Source organism: Temnothorax nylanderi, unplaced genomic scaffold, assembly GCF_030848795.1.
Source record: "Temnothorax nylanderi isolate EJ_2023f unplaced genomic scaffold, tnyl_v1.0 TNYL_tig0014_pilon, whole genome shotgun sequence".
NCBI classification, from domain to species: domain Eukaryota; kingdom Metazoa; phylum Arthropoda; class Insecta; order Hymenoptera; family Formicidae; genus Temnothorax; species Temnothorax nylanderi.
This window is the reverse complement of record NW_027249076.1, coordinates 1515150-1538593: the sequence shown is the minus strand read 5'-3', so window position 1 is coordinate 1538593 and position 23444 is coordinate 1515150. Positions and strand designations below refer to the sequence as shown.

General features: G+C 37.8%; 1 protein-coding gene across 2 annotated transcripts in view; it reads right to left on the bottom strand.

Annotated features, from left to right (window-relative positions):
* LOC139768163 (uncharacterized) overlaps positions 1–20024 on the bottom strand; it is a 32605-nt gene extending 12581 nt beyond the window's left edge. For both annotated transcript variants that reach the window (XM_071698087.1, XM_071698088.1), the window contains exons 1-3: positions 19782–20024; positions 14612–14746; positions 13122–13303 (exon numbers count right to left, since the gene is read on the bottom strand). In XM_071698087.1, coding sequence (XP_071554188.1) covers positions 13122–13303; positions 14612–14746; positions 19782–19827 — 363 coding nt within the window. In that variant the 5' untranslated portion in view covers positions 19828–20024. The remainder of the gene's footprint in view (positions 1–13121; positions 13304–14611; positions 14747–19781) is intronic.
* Positions 20025–23444: the final 3420 nt, after the last annotated feature.

The following is a 23444-nucleotide window of genomic DNA, read 5'->3' as shown; positions in this document are numbered from 1 at the left end:
TATAATTTATTCAAAATATCTCAATTAAAATATTATAAATCTCTGCATTAAATACGAACTTTCCTTTTTAATCAACTTGCATTAAGCACAGCATCTTTTAAGATAATACAAATATTAACGAAATTAAATAATTAAAAAATATATCCAGCTTTTAGACATATATCGATGTATTTTTAGATGTCTTAAGAATTTTCTAATTTTTACAAAATATGAATTTTCTTCTTGTCGATATGCCTATTTTATTTTATTTTAAAGCAGCCATGACGCGTGCGGTGAAGGTAGGCTTTTCCGCCCTTTTCCGGGGTCATGACGTCTTCGCGCCGTCGACGAATCGTCTCTTGACACGTCGATTTCACGGTAGAATTACGATGTAACCGCGACTAAATGCCCGTGGATAATCCGCCGTTACACGCCGATCCACAATGCAGAGGAGGGAAAAAGCAGACTGCCTACGCGCAAATCGCGCATTATCACATACACCCTCTATCCCGCACGCAGGTGCATCGAGCCTATACACGTATGGCAGAACTTCCGTTAATTAACGCAGGCGGATGCTAATGGCTTCTGTTACGAAATAACAACGCGCGAACGAGTGCTTTCGACGCGCGTGTCCGATACCGAAAAGCCGAGCAATCGATGAGTTCTTCATTCGTGTCGGAATCCAAGATTCATGTCGAAGAACGATCGCGAGTATCATAGTGTACCCAGAAGTACACAGAAGTTTAAACTTGCGTTTAAACTTTACAATAAGCTGTACATGTCTAATTAATACTGCAGCATAGATTAAAATTAAATTAAATTTTAAACATGCATAAAAACATATGAAAAATGAGAAATATAATTTCGAATAATGGCCAGTAGATATAATACTTAATGACAAAAAGTCGTGATAGTCAAAAATACATGGAATCTTCATAATTGCAATCAATTTAACATATACATGTTCCGAAATACATGACAATTTCCTTTTGGAACCGATCGATCGGAATCGACAGGTTCCTGCCCGAGAGCTTTATGTACTAAAACTCTTAATCAATGTGATTGAAACAGTATGAAGATATGTTGAATTCACTTCATAATGTCATTAATCAAACTTCAAATTTAGCGCTGATAGAAATGCAATTGCTCTATCTTTAGTATTAGTTTCTCTAGTATTATTTCCATCGCGCTCATTTTTATGGTGCTAGTATAATACGCGTACCAAGAATTTTACAAAAGAATTTATCAAAGTTTTGATTACGATAGCATTTCACAAGCGTATTGTACAATTAAACATTTTATACATTCTACAGAAAAAATATATTCAGAATATATATTTAAATATGTATTCAAAATATATTTCTCGTTAATGTGCTAATGAATGATACTTCCGTCGATGAATGATAGACGATATCGGTGCTTCATTGTTAGCGAGCAAAGCCGAAAGGGGTATTCGAAAAGGAACAACTGGCATGAATCGTAGTTGAACACACCTTTCGATGACTAAGATGCCCTGACTGACGCCTTTTCGTAAGATATAAGCGCTCCGGCGAGGAGCGAACCGGCGCGGCGGGTCAATTAGGAACATTGCTTTTTAAAAATTGATCAATCACTGCTTTCTCGGGGCGCGTGCGCCGTGGCAGCTGTTCCCAGGAAACACCTGGGATCAGGATGAGGGTGGATACGGACGTTGCTGGTTTCATAAAATCGACATCGACTCTCCTAGTAATCCGGCTGCTCGAGATCGTGGGCGCATTTCGAGATGCATGGGCGGTAGTGCAAAAGTTACAGTTTTGATAAAATTCCAAACGATACAGTCCAGTGTTATCACAGGATCATATGATAGCAAAACATTTTTTTTCTTTTTATTTTTTCCATAAAATCTGCATCTCTTTATAAATTTTCAATATTAAAGATAATAATCGCGCGCGTAAAAGAGAACAGTTTCTTAATAAATGGGAATAAATTAAAAGTAAGACGATTCAAGTAAATCGATTAAAAATAAAAGAAAATAAATCATTTACTTTTTTATTAAAGAAAGAATATTCTTTTATATAAGTGCCAACTTTTATTTAACAATATTACTTATGTTAATTTATCATATCAATAAAAATTGCAAATAAAATTTCTTCTTTATGTTGTCATTATTATAAAATTCATTCAATATGAAATATCTTAATAGGTATATCTTAATGTCTTAATGTATCTTAAACGTGTATCTAGAGAGAATGTAATACGCTTATTTATATTTAGTATACATTTAACATTCTTCCTGCATGGTAAAAAATCGCCATAAATTTATCCGCCGACATTTTTACACGAGAGAAGCTTACGCAAAATTTACATGACAGACTATTTACATTTATAATTCGCTGTTCATTAATTTCAGAATCAAGTAATTCCGTTCGTTAAATAAATTATTTTCCATCGTTGAACGTATTTGTAATGTAATGGTAGTATACACGATCGATATTTCAATAATGATAATGCATTATCAAATCGTATGTATTTCCAATAGAGTTGCAAAATTTTAAAGAAAAGACTACGAATTTTTGTTAATAACTTACAAATGATTATTTTTCGATTTTTCGTTAATAATCTCTTCAATTTTATTTATAAAAGGTAACTTTATTCTGATTTATATATTTTAAATTGACAGTTGAAAAAAATTTATATTTAATATCTTTAAAATAATTAATTTTTACTATTGCACACATATATAATCAATTTAATTAAATATCGGAATCTTGAAATTTTTTATACATCTCGGCTCTGGGACTAGTTTTATCAAACTATAATACTTCCGAAAAGCATTTCCGCAACGACAAAGGATCATAGAAGACGGTAAGAATCGCGATTTTCAAGAAGCGACCTTTTCTATTTCTTTTCGTCGATCGCGAGAATGGCTTAGTTTAACTCCGGAGGAGCCCTCGAGCCTTCAAGGGGAGGCAAGAAAGGTGGCAAGAAGCGAGCATTGGCCAGGCAGGGATGGTTTGAGGTTAGGGTGAGGTTTAGGGGGTGGGGAAGGGGTGGCGAGACCTCGTAAAGGGGGTTTCAGCAGGCGCTGATATAAATTGAGCTTGCCATCAAGGCAAGCGGCGGGATCTGCCCGAGGCCACAAGATATATAGGAGTAGCTTTCAGCACGCCATTGAAGAATAGTCCGACTCACTTCGCGGAAAAACGCCTCGAATCGCCACGAAACGAGATAACGTTTCTCTTTCGTGATTCCGCTCGGGATGGGAGAAGCTTTCCGCGATGAAATCTTGATTCACTGTCTCAAATAGCCGATTTACGAGATTACGAGATTAATATTTTACAATGATACAAGGAGCTAATAATCCTTAATCCGATAAATCTATGTAATCGCACATATTAAATGTTCATTAATTAAGTATTAAATAATAATTTACGATCTTTTCAATACCCATCGCAATCATTACTTAAACCAAAGGTTGAGAAGAGAAATTAGGATCATATATTAAGATCTAGCCCTTTTAAATTAAAATTAATATAAATATGTGATCGATTTCCGATATTGCCAATAATAAACATATATTATCTTTTCTATATTTTTAAATATTTTATCTCTACAAAATTATTGATGAAAGCGTCAATACACATAAATTGAAGCTAGTCTATTTTATATTCCTTCGAATTATTTATAGTTGCAAAAAAATTATTTATAACTAATATATATATGTGCTCGTAAGTCGACAAAAGAATGTATGCTGGACCACCAGGTGGTGATAAATTTAATGAAAATAAATACTATATAAGTTATGTTTGTAGGATGTGACCCTGATTGATGACGGTAGTCGGGAGACAGTCTGAGGGTGGCAAGACGCATTATCCGGACCGCCCACTGTTTCGTGTTGCGTTGCGCCGCTGTCAGGAGAGAGATTTTCGCTATGCCATTAGTGAATCGCCCGATTTCTAACGTAGAATTAAAAATCGGTCACTTTGATACATCATTATGATATGTTACATGTCTATTATGTATAATACGACTATTACATATACCTATATTGTTGTTTACGACATTGTATTTATGTCAAGCAAATTAATTTGTCTTTATATAAAATATTACATTTTTATTCTATATAGAGATATACGCTAATAGAAGCAACTATACATTTTATATCTTGAGTATTATTAGTAAGAGAATATTAACTATCTCATTAGCATAGATACAAATGGAAGTGAGTGACATAACTTTAATAGAAGACTCGGAAAATTTATCCTGGCAAGAAGAGAAACGCAGGTAGTTTCCTCTAGAGCACATAATCTCATAAAGGGTTTGACGCGAAACACGACGATAAAATGCATACTCGGTGCTCTCACATGCACCTCGGCCATAAACTTGATCCATTTATACTTTATTATTATTTCACAGCCGCAATATCGCTGGCTTACGATACCTGTCGTCAAATTAGCTCGAATTGCTCGTGGAACTGGATTTACTTGTTTGGATAAACTCGCTCGCAAAAGTCTATATGGCACCATACGTTTACGAAAAAGCAACATATCAATCGTTTTCCGGGATCGTATCTTTCACGCGGGTACTTTCGTAATCCATTTCGTCCACGAATATATTAAATTATGTATCAAATTGCGTGTCTTCTCATATTGCTCTTGTTTTTGAGAATAAGAAGTAATTATAACATGTGTTTCTAGAGATTTGTCTTTAATACTTTATATGTCCAAACTATCTTATACGCCTTGCGATCTAATTTCTATTCTACTTTGGAAATTATTTATATAATTTCTCTATAGTAATATTGTTATTATTAATATATAATAATGTAATTATATATAATATATATATATTATATATTATATATATATATATATATATATTATAATAATATATTATATATATTATTATTATTACTATTACTATATATTGTATTGTTGTAATATTATTCTCGATAAAGTAAATTCTGCTGTATCAAATTATATAATTTATTATTAAATATTTTTAAATTTCTCATAGAATTCCCTTTTTGTAACTTAAGTATGCGTACCTAATCCTCGGTCCTTTAATCGAGCGAACTTATGGATTTTCGCTGCTTTCGAAATTATTCAGTGCTGCAAACGTCATAACAAAATGGGCGTTAGATGATGCTCCCTCGGGTCATCGCAGCGACACAATTTATCCATCGAGAACCCTAATGCCCTTCCGCGGCGCTGTTACCTCGCACGTCTACACGGGGATGCTTTTCTCCCCGGCCTTGTTACCACACGCGCGCATCCGTATGCGTGTAACGCGGTTCGTGCCGTACCCTACACACGATATTTTTCGGGCGGCGACACGTAAGAGCTAATATCGCGGCCTATGCATATTTATACGGCATTAAAAATCACCCCTCCCTTAAAATGCATAGACCACTGCATAGCAGAGGCGCTGGATCTTCGCAGCGCGCGACGCAGAAGCGGCGATGGCGAAGCGAGATTCGCGCGCACGCGTTTTACGCTTTTTCATCGCTTGCCGAAGTTCCATTTTACGCAAGGAAGAGCGAATCGGTATTTCGATGCGAATTTTACGAACGTCATCGCGGCTCATATATTGTTTTAAAATTCGACGACGCTAACAAAGAGCGAATCTAAAATGTTACATTTCTCTTTTACAAAATTTTACATTTTATTTCTACATTTCACGCAACTTTTGCTTGAAATACTTTGAAAATACAAAGCTATAAATTCCATAATAAAAATAAATAAAATGTAATACAAACGATTTCTTCGCGACACTGTTATTCTAATAGTCCCAATAATTACGCTTCGTTTTACGTCGAACAAAAAGATGGGCCGTTATACTAATTTAATGATTTACATATAAATTAATTTTATATATGATAATTTTTAATCCGTTGCGAAGATTTTTGACGCAATGCGTGATCTATTACAATCTTTAAAAAGAGATTAAAGATGCTAGAAAAGGGTATTCAACCGTGCGGTAACGTGACAATGATTTAACGCGACGCTCGTTCATGATCGAGAGTGATTCGCGGCATAGTAACTTGACACAGGAATGTTTGATGCATCGTCGTAAAACACTCGATTGCCATGTACACATGTCCGGCAACGTCGAATATATACCCATCCGCAAATGTGACCGGCGATAGTTTATCGCGCGGAAATTTTACAACTCAATATCGTATCTCGATCATATTCGACTTTCGATACCGCACGCGCGATACCGTAACTCTGCGTTAAAGGTATTGATTTTGCAATAAACGTCCTCGGACTCGCGCTTCCTTTGCGCACAGTCGACCAGCGGAATTATCGACTCTTCGCGGGACGATATTACTCGAATCGCGGATATAATATTTTCTGGCGCGTAATTTCTCGTTCATAAAAGCTTATCGATATAGTGACGTACGATGTGACAAGGATGGTCCAGCCTCATAAATAATTAACATTTTCAAAGGAACACTTTTCCAATCGAGCTGTCGACTCCAGAGATATTCGGCTCATTGAAGCTTCTGCTTTTGAATACGTTTAAATGCAATAAATAGACGAAGAAATCGCTGGTTAACTTGTATATAATCAGAAATTAATCGTGATTCATCATAATTATACAATAGTAATAATTAGAAAATTATTATAATATTTATTGTAATTATAAAATTTACGAATATGGAAACGTCGCTCTTAAGTTAGAAAAAGCCGGTGGTAAGTTCTTCACCACGTCGCAGTGAGCAACAAAACCATTTCCCATTTCTCGGGGCAAGACAATAACGAACTACATTTATCCTCGCTGCAGTCACTTGCTTATCCCAAAGGACGGCCGAATGACATCGCCATTCATCCGGTTCCCGGGGGATACTTTGAAAGCAATACTCCGGCACCCGCTACCGTGGACGAGCTACCGCATCTCTCTCGTGGCATATGTGACTTCTGCAACTCGCGATATATCGAGGCGAGAAAAGTCACGCGTTTAGCCATTGACTCTTCTCAAGAAATTGAGACTCTCGTACCAGTCATTGTGATTCGTCTCTTAATTATAATCTATTATAATTCGTTATATTAAAAAAATTAATTATAATCTCTAAATAATTCGTTAATTGTTAATATAAACGCGTGCAAAATTCACATTGCTCTTATATCATACCATCACTTTTTAATTACGCTGATAATACGATAAATATCATAAAAATGCACGCGAGATTTCAACTCGTTCTGCTATAGGATTCTCGAGCACGTCCAGGAACCACGAAATAATTTTTATTTTACCTAATTTCCGTTTTTACGAATAAAACGGTATTATCGAAAAAATGTTTCGAGAGATACTGGCTATTTCCGCATTAATGATTTTACACTGCGATTCCGGAGTTCAAACAATCGAAAGAAGTCGGACTGACGGTAGGCAATGCGGTTGGACGACGATAATCTACGAAACGATCTCGCGCGCGAAAACAAGGTGTCCTTTTTTGCGGCGCCGAAAGTTCGCGCTCATCGACGAAAGGTCGTGCCCCATAAAATTTCCGGCAGTGGCAATCGAAAGGACCCTTCAGCCTAGAAACGAGCAGTTACCTGAGGCAGTTAAGTTAAATGCCTGTTAGCAGACGTTAACTGCCCGGCGCTATGGGTTCTATTCCGTGGACGATTGCAATTTTAATCGCCTCTTCATTATGATTAAATTTAAATCGACCGTGTGCAGTCTAATAAAGCTCGTTCTATCCGGCGCCACTCTCTCTCGAAACAGAAAATGTCTCCTGGGCGGATTAAAATACGCGTAATTAAAACCGTAAAGTGCCGATATGCCGCCCGAAATAAACTGTCGGCTTAGTAATAAACGTCCGGCTGAAAAAAGCTTTTGTCTCAAACTCTCGGCGCAGCGGGTCTCTCGGAATGATTGAACTTTATTTGAAGCATCGAGCGCGGCGAATTAATATTCGGTATGATTGACGGTAAGGAGTAACGCCCGCGCGCGCGTTCTAAAAGCGTGCACATCGCATGAAAAAAAGCCGTTGACCCCGTGCGTCAATCGTGAATTCCCGCCGCGAGCGGCAGGCCCGCATTATTTCGCGCTACCATCGTGCGAAATAATGCATAACCATCGAGCGACGCTTCCATTGAGGAATAATATTCTAAATATTATTGCGTGGATGAGGGAAGGGTAACGAACACGCGCTTTTCGTTGATTTCCATCGACATCCTGTGCTTCTTTCCTGTACTTCCCCGTTTACACTAGAGATTTATCGCGAAAATTAAATTGTGAGTTAGTAACTCTCAACTGTGATGAAATCTCGAATAATATTATTTAAAAATATCCAAAGCAATTTTGTAAGGTCACACATTGCATCCTTTTGCTTGATTGTATTCTTGTTGTTAAACAAAAATCATTTTATTCTTATTATTAACCGCAAGATGTTAAAATGTGCCCTTTTAATAAGTTACTTTTCGCGCTTATGTGGAAAGCAGTCGTCAAATACAACAGCCGAACGACTATTTCGATGCAGCTGGAGGGGTTGGTTGCGCTTAGCGACACCGCGCTCTGCAAACCGGGTAACGCGCCGGGTGTATGAGAGTAATACGTGAGTTACCCTTTTTTTTTTATTCGAAAATGATAAAACTCGGTCTAATGTAAAATTCATTATGTCCATTACGGCTAATTAAGCGGAGCGAACACTCACCAAAAACCCGTGCATTTTTCAGCGATAAAGTCGGCGGCTCTTAATTATTTTATTTCGGACGAGCGCGCGTACCGGTAATTCGCTATATTCTATACGCATATACGTCAAATCTCGCGGTGCCATCGCGGGAATGCGCGTATCTCCGATACGCGTCTTAGGACAATACGTATCGCCGCGCTAACGAGTTCGCAACGTAACAATAATCGCATTAAGACGTTAATTAAATGTTACACATAATTTCAAATAGCTGCATAATGCCACTTCGAAATAATTGTTGTTTGTACAGCAGTTCTCACGATGCGTTACCCGCGCAATTTAATAGTTGTTCATTAACGGGAATTAGAGATGGAGCAGCAATTACGCCTCTCTTCGAGCGATAATAAATTACAAATCGATGAACCGTAATATTTCATTACGCTATTCCAAGTATTTTGTTGCTAATCAGGGATGCTTCCCATCGTTCCGCCGCATTTCGCTCGATCGGAAAAATGGTGACTGATTAATCTCTCCATGCGACCGTTCGCTCTGCCAGCGGTGTGTAATTGTGTGTATATGTGTGTGTGTATGCCGATTGCATTCGAAATATCTCTATCGCATGCGGTATCGATCGAATTTTGAGTGCAACGAGTTATAACGACAAATAGTTTTCTTCTCGTTTAAAAATTAATATAAACGCATTGTGCGTAATAACAATGAGAAATACACTTCAATTTTTTTTTAATAATAAGGCAAATGTCGGCCCATCTAATATTTTGATATTTTAGAACGTAAATATGTTTATAAGCTCGAAAGATTTTATCCGACAAAATTGTTATAATAAAATTTAAAAAGAAGCAAACGTATGTAAAGGATGATTGGATAAACAGTACGTATCAATGAGCGAGCGGAGCAAATTCTTGTGTAACTATCGCAGCTATCGGAGGGACAGAGAGGGAATGAGCTGCCTCGTTATTATGTGCAACGCACTCGTAGCGAGCAATTTTCTACCCATTAATGCAACGATTATACAACAGAGCTATTACGCTTACTGTATCAATGATGCGGAGTATCATAATTTATGCTGCATGCAATGTACCGAATTGTAAAATTGTGAATTATAAAAACGAATGGGAATCGTTCGTGGGCTGAGTCCCTCAATTCCCAACTCTAAACTTAATTTCTCGCAAATCAATCAATTATCGAAAAACGATCCTTGGAAGTCAGCCATTAATATCCCGAAATGTTTCAATCCTTAAACGATTTAGACACACATGCGTATATTTTCGGAACGTTCTAAACGTAATCAGATTTTCATAATTAAGGGAAAACGCGTAGTTACATTTTTGATGTCCCAGAGCGCGAAATGAGATCGGCGGCGTGTCCTGCGGCACGAGCGCCGATCGGGATCTTTTCCATTCAAGTTCATTATCGCAGATGATCGACACGTAACGCGCGGGCAGCCCGGTAATAATTGAAGAAAGGAAAAAATAAAAAGAGATTACTCGGCGGTCCTTAAAACACGCGATGGATCCGCCATGGCAAGTCAAGAAACCTTTGATAGCGACGCTCGATAGTATAGCGATGCTGAGCGCCGGCGCCTTTCCCTCGCAGCCCCATTGGTGCCGAAGGCCCTCTCCACACGAGTGCCCGCCGCCGGGTTTCCTTGGAAACGCTTCGTTCACGCTGATGTCTACCCTCGCCTACAGAAAACCTCTTTCAATTAGGCAGCCTGCCGCCCGACAGACCCACGAATCCCGGTCCGTTTTCTCTCCCGTTCCCTTTTCTTTCTCTGTTCTATCTTTCAGCTTTCCTTTTTCTTCCCTTTTTTGGTGTTTGTTTTTCTTTTATTTTCTCTCGCCTGACGTTTCCCGCGTCGCGTTGCCGAAACGAATGTACGCGCTACTACGGGATCGGAGGCGAAGAAGTCACCGAGTACTTACCACGGGTGACTTTGAAACAACTGAAAGGCGTACGCCGGGGTCAATGTGTCGCGCTATTCTGACGCGATAAAAATTAGAAATCAAGGCAGACATCGGCGATAATACGGACTGGGGAGTATCGACTTGTTAAAAATGTATAATAAGAATCGCCGCGCGAGATATCGAAAAAACGATTTCAAAGTGGAACTAGCAAAATGATAAGCGAGTCAAATTAAAATTCACCGCTTCAAACCCTGGAGTATCTCAGTTGATTTTAGAAGCTCTCTTTTTATCACGCGACTAAGATTATCTCGATTACAAAGTATCCTTAATCGACGATATCTAGATAACTGTTCTCGCCGTGCAGACAGATATTTAATTACACGGCGAATAAATACGGGGATAAGCGTCATACACGGTACGACTCGCATGTGCGAATTTATAAACGCGCACGGCGAGAGGGATGGAGAAGCGTAGCTGCTTGATATGCAGCACAACGCCCGGCTTGACTGACGCCTCCAAGTTGCGAATAAAATTTTCATGAATTTCTATTAACTCCGTTTTTCTAGACGTGCCCCGGAGACTTAAAAAAGTTCTGTCAGCTGATAGCCCGCAGGGAGGCCAAAATCACCCTCTCGCGTTGGTCAAATCCGATCGAAAGGACAATTTTTTAGCTGGTTCGCGTGGCCTGCTTTTGAGTTAATTTGACGCATAAAATTGTCGTCAAGACGTAAAGATTAAGAATATAATTAAGAAACTGATATTTAAGAACGTTACCCTCGTTTTAACGTGATGCAAAATAATCCCCTACCCTCTTTCCAATCGAGTGAAATAACATACTGATACTAATTGCAAGTATTTCCAAAGTAAGTTATAATACGTTTATAATGCTCTTTATTGATTTTTATCATTTTTAGTGACCACTCTTCATCGTTTTAAATTTTATCATTGCGTGAAACTTTTTATTTTGAAGCCAAATATATCGTTGGCTAATTTTTCTTTCGGATCTTTAATGAGATACGTGCTAATAATGCACCCAATAATCAAACGAAGAGGTCGATAAACTTTTAGATGAATAAGACAGGGGAATTCAAGCCTTTTTATTTCATAAATTCTGAGATTTCCGTCAGGTCCATATTTAGATAAGCCGCGGAAATCACGAGTGTATTCTCGCTGTCAAAAACACATTATGCTCGTTAAATTATAATGCGAAAGATGTCTCGATTTACCATGCCTTTTTTAATTCGATTCGACATTTATTGCTGATGCGTCTATTTTTAATGTTTCTCGTTAACGTACGCTATTTTTCATTCGTTACATCTCTGCGTATTAATACAATATAACTAGCTCTCTTTTAAATCATTCCTTTAAAAATGTTATTTTTAGAGGAAAATTAAAAGTTTTATTTTACGAGTAAAATAATACTTTTTTTTTCTCAATCACATGTCGGGCAATAACAAGGTTCAACTATAATTATCCTAATTCATGATGAAGCCATACATACATTTTGTATATCTTCACATTAAGAAGATTTTAATGGATCGACACTAACTTTTGCAGGATCGATACAGCAGGAGAGCACAGCTTTTGGGGGGAACCGCCTGCCGCGGTTGAGATTTCTGGATCTTTGATCCCGGAATTCCTGATGCCAGAGGCGGGACTTGCGAGCTTCCGCAAAGTTTCGCGGTCGCCTCGCAACCAAGTGGAACCCACCAAAATTCGGAACCCTGCAGGGCGAGGGCTTAGCTGCTGTGCTCCAAGTTTCACTTTAATCCAAAAAGCCACGGTAGGCCGGCACAATTGATTCCGCCGGAGTTCCGGTTCTGTCTGGGTTACGTTTCTGAGGATAACCGCGAGGTCGCCATACGACAATTTATGCTACTTTCACTGAGAGAAATTAGTGACAACAAACATTTTGATTTGCTGCGGGTAGCAACCTTTTGTTGCAATAGCAAAAAGTTCGCTACCGCAGCAAATCAAAATGTTTGTTGTCACTATAATGACAAATATTTGCTAATACAGCAAATCCTTTTTCTCAGTGTTGTAACGCTCTAACATCGCTCTAAAATACGCTATATGTCCGTGTCCAAATTTTTACGCGTCGGAAACATTATTTTATATTTATAAATTTTTATAAAAACGCGTTTGTCCTTACGATCCTATGTTGTTGTCCGGCATATTATCATTTCATTCATGCGTGTCGGAGATCCGCTCCATATTTATATAATAATATTTATAACGATAATAAATCACCACAATAATTGAGGCACTTATACAAATGAATCGGTCATTGCAGAAAGCATATGACGTATATGATACGAAAAATTAAACCTGATTTTCTGGGAAAAAGATAATTAATTTCTCCGATGGGCCAAATTGTAAAAAAAAGAGTTGAGTCATATCTTCTTTACACAGTAGCTGATTTAAATAAGTGTCCGAACCATATAATGCCGAATTTTAACTATTTTAACGTGCATAACGTAAAGATTGGCGTGTAATTCTGGCACGGCGGTGAACGCGAAGTCACGCGATAAGTTCTCTAGCGCACATTGAAATTAATCATTTCGTGCCAACGGCAGTGTGTACATTTTGACCACACCTACCTGAACGCGACTTTCCGTGAGGCCGATCCTTAGTGCTATTTCCTCCCTCAGGAAGATATCCGGGTAGTGAGTTTTGCCGAAACACCTTTCCAGCTCGTTGAGCTGGGCCGGTGTAAAACGCGTCCGATGTCGCTTCTGCTTTGCAGGTTTGTCATCGCCTTGCCCGATCCCAACCGCGCTACCTAAAATGCAAAACCACGGTTAAATAATATAAACGTAAAGCATCGAATTTTCTCTGATCTCAATTATCTTTAATTGTAGAACAAATCGCTAATTGAAAGGATAATTAAAGAATAAAGCGTTACGTTTCCTCTCTTACATTTTAAAAGAGAGGAAATAAAATATATGTAGTGTACAATCTACTTATTTTGAAATTTATCGTTATCGGAAAAAAATCATCCCTATAGAAGAGAGTGTGAAATCGATCAAAGCAAGTATAGTATCGAAAAAGATCTTTTATCACGTCCTAATGATATCAAGATATTTATTAAATGAAGAATTATCAGTTTTATTAACTTATACAATAATTATTAATAAATATCTTAGATTCTAATCAAAATATTTCATAGTTACGCTGAATGATCCTAACATGTGCTGCACATTGGTCAACAGCTAAATTTAAAGAGCCATTGTATATTTAATATATGTTTTTGCTTCTAAATTTTAGTTATGTAACTTTAATGTTAACATTTGAAAATGACATGTGAAAATGACATGTGAAAATGACATGTGAAAATGACGTGGCTAATTTAGCATCAAATCCGGACTAATAATTTTAAAAATTGATCTCTTAAAAATACAGTTCTAGTCTTTATTATCAGATTCTCTAGGTGTATATATACTTTTTGTAAAGTTGCACTTTTGTCTTAAATAATTACGAATTATTAATAAATTTAACTCAATACAAAAATTACATTAAGTTTATGTTATAAGGGTTAAAATATAAACTGATAAATGACCGATATTCGTGTTATATCTTTTTCTCAACGTACTTAAACTATTCTCCTAAATAGTATAAAAATATGCTGTTGCATTCAGCAAAATGATTTCGCCTTTTAACTCATGACGAAAACATCGCGCAATTCGTTCTGGGAATATCTCATTATACGCTTATTGCAGCTGCTCACGTAGCGCATTCGTGGAAAATCGATGCGATTCATCTTTCCATTTACCATCATCCAGCTTATTTATAATGAACAGATAAAATCCGCCATTCGCTCAATCGCAAATCATTCACGATTTCGCAATGTTACCTTATAACGCAAATAAAATGCGTATACTTATAAAATAGGAGGATGCTAAATTCTTTATACTTCTATTTATTCACTTTCTTTTTAATAGCTTCGTGAAATGCATTTCTACTGTCAAAATTGAGAGATGGAAAGTTGAGCTTGCGACTCATGTAAGTTAATCGTTCGCCGTGTCTCTTCTTGAATGATTCTCGGCCGACGAGATCGAACGTAAGCAAACGTGACGGCGAGCTTACGTACCTGCGCCGGGCATAGTCATGATCAATTCCTGATGAAGCGTGAGGCCACCACCCGCGGACAGACCGGAGCCCAGATTCACACCCAGCACGCCGTGCTCCTTCTCGTACCGCTTCAGATCTTGCGCATCCTTCGCTCCTACGTGCGTGCAGCGACGAGGTAGGTAAGAAGCAGAGAAAAAAAGAAGACGTGCCGCTTCAGTTTTCTCCCATCTTTTTTCTTTCCGCCGGGCTTCCTCGTGCTCCGCACATGCCTCTCGCTCGCCCGCCCCACGCGCCCGCTCTACGTAGTTTAAATTTGTATAGGAGCAGAAGCTGGCCGAGGGGTGTACGGACCACTTAGCGAGGAGGTGCGAGAATCGTCACCGTATACTCTGGACTTCTAGGCGCGCAAACACATGTCCCGATATTCCACGCACTCGCAAGTAGGTACATGCATACACGTACGTACACATGTACGCCTCGTGTCTGCGTATACGAGCGTGCGACACCGTGTGTATGTTACGTGCATACGTGAATGTATCGTTGTATCGTGGAGGGTGTCCATCTCAGATCAGTACGCCCACACTACTCCGTGTCAGATCGCGGGTATCGCAACGTCGTTGTGCATTGTCAAAGATGCTTACGTAATGAGGTAAACTAGTTTAGTCAGCTACAATCGCGACGTAGACGCATCTTCTGCGTCACCAAGGAGGAAAAGAAGAAGCTCGTTAAAAATTTCCACCCGCCGAGAGCGACAATGCGATGAAATAAATGCGACGGAGCTGCGCGAAAAATAGAAAAGATTTGAAACAATGGCATAACTCGTGCGAAACGATTATTATTAGTTTTGACATTTATATTTACATTCATAAATGTGACAAATTTTTCATAAAATTTGGTACAAAGAATTTCCCGTTTACAAAGAGATCTCACAGCTCTATTTTTTCTAAATTTCTATGTTAAAATGTTAAGACTTTTAAAAAACTATGAAGAGAGTATTATTTTCAATTGTATGAAAGAGATTTCCTAAAAGAAACTTTTCATTGCATTTTATACAAATTTATTATTTAATAATTTCATTTAAATATGCAGACTTTTAGTAATAAAATGAATGCAGAATATATAGAATATTCTATTAGTTTCGTTTGTGACAGTAAATATAAAGTAATACATATAGAAATACCGAGAATCGATATTAAATTATTAAATCAACATGTAGGTAAAACTTAACTGAATGAGTATCTCTAGATGAATGAATTTTACGACAAATCTTTCTATTTACGTTACAGACATTTAATGATTTTGTTTTATTATAAAGGATTTAATAGTCCCGGTATTTATGAGCCTCTTTATTTGATAAGAATTTAAATTCTTATACGTGAATTCTTTTTTGTCTTCATCGAGATTCTCCGTATACAATAAACTCTGTTGTTACAAAAATCGCGCGCAATCAAAGTGCCATGTTGCATCTCCTACATAGAGAAAAATTTCTCCTCTAACATTTACTTTGCGTAATTACACCCGTATTACTTCGAGATACCTTCCTTCCCTCTTGTTAAAGATTGAGAATGATTATTTAATCCCGCATTAATTGACCGGATTATCGAAGATCATAATCAAATTAAAACGCTAATCACTAAAGGATCACGTGGAATGCGACTATAGGCATTCGTTCTACACGTGTATTTTTTTTCGCTCATGGAGTATCGCGGTAATTCAGGATGCGTGAAGCGGCTGTAGAAAAAAAAAAACACAAAATTTTTATAACGTTCGGCCGCGCGTTTATCGACATTTGAAAACCTCGTGATTGACAGCCGCCCGCGCTTGAAACGTCTGAATAATAAAGTCATAAATCACATTACTATCCGGAAATGTCGTGACAGACGTATTTATTCGCGTGTCACGCTCGCGAGCTGTGTGCCCGCCTTGTCTCAATGGATGGCCGATGCACCAAATGCAATTAACGTATATCATAAAAAATTTTAACGGACACACTTTAAGTATGGCGAGATGCGCGCACAACGGTCCCGAGGGCCAAATCTCATTTTTTGATAAATTGAAGGCTGGTAATTGAAGACGTATCGATGCAGTCGCGAATCGGCCGCGGCCGTTAGTAAGTATAATATATATGCTTGATCTTATTTGACGGAAGACAGATAAGTGCGATTTATGAGAAACAAGCGCGACGTCGCTTGTGACGTCTATCACGCGTAAACTCAGATATAATCACTCCAGATGATACGACGATTACGATCGTTTGAATAAAATCAAGATCTTAATGAATATCAATAGTTTCAAGAGAGAGAGAGAGAGAAAAATTCTTTCGCTATAATATTCGCATACGTTGTCGCTGCTCAATTAATTCGGATAAACACAATAGTGTTAATCTGAAATTGAACGAGACACAATTAAGTGTGTAAATTTCATGACAAAGTATGACGGAAAAAAAATCAACGCTTAACGCTTAACGCGAAAAAAATGGAGCTATAACTTTCTTTTAATCTGGTTAACGTGTAGCGCTTTACTCAGTCCTCGCCACCTGCAACATTCTAACTCTCTAAACCGTTCCTCAACTTCTCGCGTAATGTAATCAGTGTTGAGGTAATTAAGATCATCAAACTCGAGAAGCGGCTTTCTTGAGATGGAGGAGATCGAAGACGTGCAACGTCACGTGTTACCGGCACCGTCTCACTATTCTTTCGTGCGATTTTCCACCCTCGATTTTCATTCTCTGTCAATTTTCCCATTTATAACTTTAGAAAATAAACCTACCGCAAAAGAAAAATTTCGCTAACTTAAAAAGTAAATTTACAATTTTACCACAATCAAAGAAAACATTTTAGTACTATATACAGAGTAGAAGTCAGATAATTAACAGGTAATTACTTAACTTTTACATGTACAAGATAAAAGATAAATAAATTTATTAATTGTTCATTCTTCATAAAAGATTTGCGACTATTATTTATATCATGATTTTATTGTGCAAATACCGAAGAAAAATGAAAATTGTAATAATAAACATCTTTTACATGGAAATGTATTAAAGAAACATTAATTTTTTGCACGACAATACACAAAATTAAATAAAAAACTGGTGTAAAAAACGTGATTTTTTAGTATCTATCAATACAATAAATATTCGTAGTAAGTTACACGATATTAATTACAATCCATAGCTGCGTAGGATTATTGACAGTGGATTAGCCAGGCAGTCCCTATACACCAACCGACGGGTGCTGAAAGTCAAATTGACTTGAGAGGAATCCGGATCTATTCCTAATTTATCTTTTTTGTAAGCATGTGAAATCACATGCCAAGCTTAGAAATGAGCTTTAAAAAGATAGATTCATAAAATTCGTGGATAAAAACAAAAGTATTAAGCAGTGCAAAGTACAATTATCAAATTTTAATAACAATTATTGAACAATACATTATAATCAGTTTTATTAATTTTCGTTTTATACAAGAAACGCATATTGTCTAGAAGATTTCCGATTCGCTATCGATAGTTGACATTCAAAAGCCACTTTCTATATATTTTAGCCGACGCAATTATCATCACAAATTGTACGGATATTTCTGTTATAAATTTTACCGTAAACGGCATGTAATTAACTTTAACGGAGCTATGTGACCTATAATAATGCACGTAAAAGATTTAGGAGGGTTTAAAATTAAACAACTAAATTTATAACCAAATCTATTTAAATGGAAACTATTTAGCGCTCGATATTTCTTCCCGATGGATTTTATTTCATCTTAAATAGTCTTGAAAGTTTCTTTACTAAAATACGAATGCTAATGGCAAGCAATTAGACCGGGAATACTCATGGTACTCGTAATAATGTCTGATTAATTAACGACGTCACTTTCAATTGTAATTTTTAATTGTAGTAGACCGACATGATAATGCCACGTTATAAGCGAACAAAAAGCTGACACGCTAAGCTTAAAATAAACTAGCTCGCGCACTATAAAAGCTATGAAGAAACACACTTCTTATGGGACACCTGATGCTACAGCGGTACTTGGCGCCGCCTTTGAAATCTAAGACTGAAGTATCAAAGTTTAACACTATCATTATATCGCGCTATTTCCGTCTTCTCTCATTACAATTTGCATCAGATACAAACGTGAGATTCGCAAAAGTGACGTGCGTTACTATCTAATATTTCATAATGTCGACAGTCGACACAGCGATGAAATGCGCCGATAAATAATTGTTATACTTGTCACGACAATGTCGGTTACAGATAAAATATGTTATTATGATTATTCAGTCTCACATTTCTTCTCAATTTTTACTATAATTAGAAAAATTTAGTACTTTCGTCAATGTGGGTGAAATCGGCTGCCGCTATTAAAATTGATGAAACCTGCGATTGACACTTAATCCTGAGAGTTTGTACTTGATCCGATTGGATCGCCCAACACTTCACGATGTCTTTCACGTCGGTTAAAAATTCTTTTTGACTCAATATACGGAACACTGGATTGTACATCGAAAGCGACGCGCGTGGTACCGTCGCGTCGGCGAGACATCGATGACTTCCGAGGAACTCCGGTTGCAAGTTACGTTTGCTGTTCGTGATCGAAATGCATTTGCTGTACATAACTGATTGTAAGTGAAGTAATGACGTTTCACTCATTAGGTACCGCGTGGTCCGCACTTAGTGACATATCAGGTAACTGTAACGTTATTAATTTTTGCAACGCCAAAAATCTGATTACAATAATCGATACGATGGACTTGACCGACACTAAATAAATTAAACCTTAACTCATAGTTAAAAATCGGCCAGTCATAATAATACGATTCATAATTTTGTACTAATCCCGCGCTAAATTTTTCTATTTAAAATATACACTCAATTATCCCAGTGAACATTATTCTCAGCCATTCTGAACAATTATTCTCAACTAGTTTAAGAACATTTAAAACAGAAAACTTGGATTTGAAGCGTAGAACGAAGAAAACCGATGGGTACCGCGAATCTCGGCCAGCTTCAGGATTTCTAAGGAAATTCGAGAGCTCAGTCCTACCACACGGCGAGTTTTAATTGAAATTCGACAGACGAACATCGAAAATATTATTCGCATTGACGAGATCGCTATAACAATTTCACAGTTTCCTCGACGCACAACCGGACGGGGAGGGAATTTCTGGCTCAAGTGTGTACGGTACTTACCGGAGATACCGTGTACGGAACCGCCGGCGGTGATATTGTTGAGCATGCCGCTCAACTCCGGGAGCGTAGCTCCGATACAGGACGCGGAAGCGGAAATCCGCGTGACACCGCGAGCACCTCACCCTCAACTCTCGAGGAACCACGGACGGGAAAAAAAATCTGCGACTGGCGGCGCGACGCACGGGGCCTTCCTGGATGAGTACTTGGGTGTACAGACGAGCCTGAGGACCGGCCCGTGCCTCAGGAAGGCAAACAGCGAACTGGCCGACTGCCATATCCGAACTCCCCCACTCGCGCCGGCTTGGCGGGAATATCGGCGTCCCGTTCGCGTCAAAGCGCGCACCGCCGATCTCTCGCTTCCGCCATCGGCTCGCGGTTGTCCCTACCACCCCGCGTTCTCCGTTGGTGGGCGTGATATTAAATCGCTCCTATCCTTCAGATCCAACACCAGAACCCAGGAAGGTATCTAGCCGCGACAGCGCCTTTCATTCCGAGTCTCGCTCTCGCAGCGATCGAAATTTTGTTCATTCGTTTATTTTCAGGAGGAGCGAAATATTAATTATCAAAATACTAAATTACTTTCAACTAAAAATACCCATTACCTATCCTAGAATATTAAAATGGCGATCGTGATAATGGAGTACTGAATTAATTTTCCCCTCAAGAGAGGGCTATTATATTTATATCTTCTTCTGCCCGAAGTTTGAAAGTTTTCACCTAGAAAATTCATTTAACTATGTTAAAAATTGTCATGATTACACCGGCGATAGCGCGAAAGTTAAACGTTAAACGTTACCATGCGGTAATCAATCGGTGAGATCAGAGTGCGCGCTCGAATAGGAGACGGGGGTGACAGAGGACAGGCCGAGAGACATCGCATCGGAAGAGTCGGAGTAAAAAGAGGTAAGGCGGCCGGTGGTGATAGACGTAGGAAGCGAGCGTGGAATCTCGGACCCCGGAGGTACCCCGTCGTCGGATTTTCCGTCGCCGGGCCGCAATGGTTGGTAGCCATGCGAGGGTTGCCCATATCCCGAGGTAAACTCTATCCAGGTTACCGTCTCTTTCGCCGTCTCCGCTTTGTGGTAGGCGGTAACCGCCGCGAACGCAGCTCCAATGAGCGGGTGGCCCGCCCTCTGGATGCCCCACTAGTTTTCGCGCGGCGGAGATTTATTGAAATTTTATTTTTATGGCCGGCAAGAGCGCGCGCGGACGCTCGGCGCGGTGATGTGCGGGAGAGAGGAGAGAGATGCGAGCAGACGACCGGCCGAAGGAGACGAGAGAGCCCTCTTCTTCTCATTTCCTCCGCCTTTCTTCCACCCCCTTCCCGAATCCGAGCGTTTCACTCTATCTCCGTCCTCATCGTCCTCATCCACCCCCTCCCCTCGCCCCCGCATCGCGCGCTGTTTCACGTCCTCTCTCGCCACGCTACGCTTTTCCACCCTCGCGTGCTCGCTCTCTCGCCTGAATCTCTCGCCCGGCCGCGATCTCGCTTTCTCGTTGCGCGGCCCACCTTATTCGCTCTACGTCCTTTTAATTCAATAGCTACCCTTTTTTATAACGCGGCAGTCCCGTGCAGCGCGTAACGGAAGTTTCGCGATGGCTCCTAACGCTTTGCTTGACCCGCCAACGCACGATCTCGCGATCCTACATGAATGGCATTCCATTCTATTTTGCGACGATCGCAAGGGATACATGTAACGCGGTAGTTTTGTAATTACGCCGGATAATGTTCATGTTAATTTATTAAAATCTCAGATTCGCTCGAAGTGGTCACGTTTGCTTTTTGGTCTATATACGAAAAGCAGACGGAAATGGTTACATTTTGTATAATTGTCACCTATTCATTAACACTGTATAAAAAATGGGTAGCTTATTATTAATTCGCTTGAATCTAATACAATTACTGTTTAGCATATGTTATAGTTATAGCGCTACCAAACATTATATAATTTATTTCTATAATTTTCATAATTAATTATTTATTTTAAAAACTAATACTCTTTAAAGTTATATTTTAATATACATATATATACATTATAACACACATATTTAAATATATAATCTAAAATTAATCAATTTTATTTCCATAACATATAAATTCTGTAATTAATTAAGCTTTTCTTGTAATATAGATCAGATCATTAATATTTTTCGTAGTTGTATTAAAGTGACTAACATTCATAGATGAACGGACTATTCTGCTTTTAGTGCTTTTAAATGGCTTATTAATATCACAAATTAATATACAGAGTATTTCACTCCCATTAAATTAAATTTTAATGACAAATTCTTTCACGAATTTGAAGTCGCATTTACATCAGTAATTTGTCATGTACATTAGTAATTTGTAAACAACAATAGTTAATATATTAACATTAAATATCGATATTGTATCGTAATTTATGACTCTAGTAAAATAATTGCTATTCTTTACAAACCAGAGAAATCTCGAGTGACTTTTGTTAATTATATTACTGTAACCAGCAAAATAATATTAAATATAAATAATAATAATAACTTTTATAATAATTTACAAAATTTATTTTATTTTATTATCCACTGTAAAAATAATCTCTACAATCCATTAAAAGACCAAGACTGATAAAAATTCAAAATACTATGTATAAACCATGTAACTTAATATTTAGTTTTCTCTCTTTATGATATCATATGATAGGATAATATGAACATTCACACATTACTTTTAATGTTTGTATATATTATATATGACCACAATAGTTATAGAGTTATATACACAATAGTTAAGATTAAATTTTTTCGAGAAATTTTCTGCTGCTTTACGCGAAATAAATGTATATCTTATACTTATATAATATATCTTTTAATTCGTTCTGAATGGTTTTATTGTTAATGTGTATAAGAATAACATTAAAAATCTTTATTAATGAGAGATATACCCGGTTGAAGATATTTTTTCTATGTCCTTAAAATCAAGAGTAAGTGTTGGGAAAAGAGTAGTGGGCTTATGTATTCTATGTTATGTCATATTGTACGTAATGGACGTGCATACCATATACTCATATCTCTTCTTGCGCGAAAGAAGGGGATAAGAGGATGGGTCGAAGATATTTAATAAACACGATAAAGTAGCTCCGGCCGTCTCTCTCGTTCTGTTGTTAATTTAGGAATAATTGGCGATGGTTTTAATTAATAAATTTTAATATTCTTCGCGCATATGCCTCGCGAGTCTTTTAATTAGTAATACTATGTTGCTGATAGAATTCGCTATTCGCAACTTTCTTATTCGATGACATTCAATTTCTCTATCTCACTCTTTGCAACGTTTTTATTTAATTTAATTAATTTTCATTTATGGTCAGATATACATGTAATCTTCCGTATCATTAGATAATTAAGAAAATTGCTAAGTATAGAAACAATTTATGATAATATGTAGGTATAAAGGAGGGCTTATTATACAAAATTATTTCTCGAGCGTGCAAGGAAGCATCGCGAATATGTGACGGAGATGTAATTTTTAATTATACTTTTCAGGTAGCGCGCGTCACACCTTTTGCGAGCTCATTTTTCGTTTATTTGCATCATATCCACCGCGCTAATGAGCGCAGACGCGAACGCTCGAAAACATCGTAGTCGGCATATGCAAATACATAGCTAATTGGATTAAAGATAATTAACGTC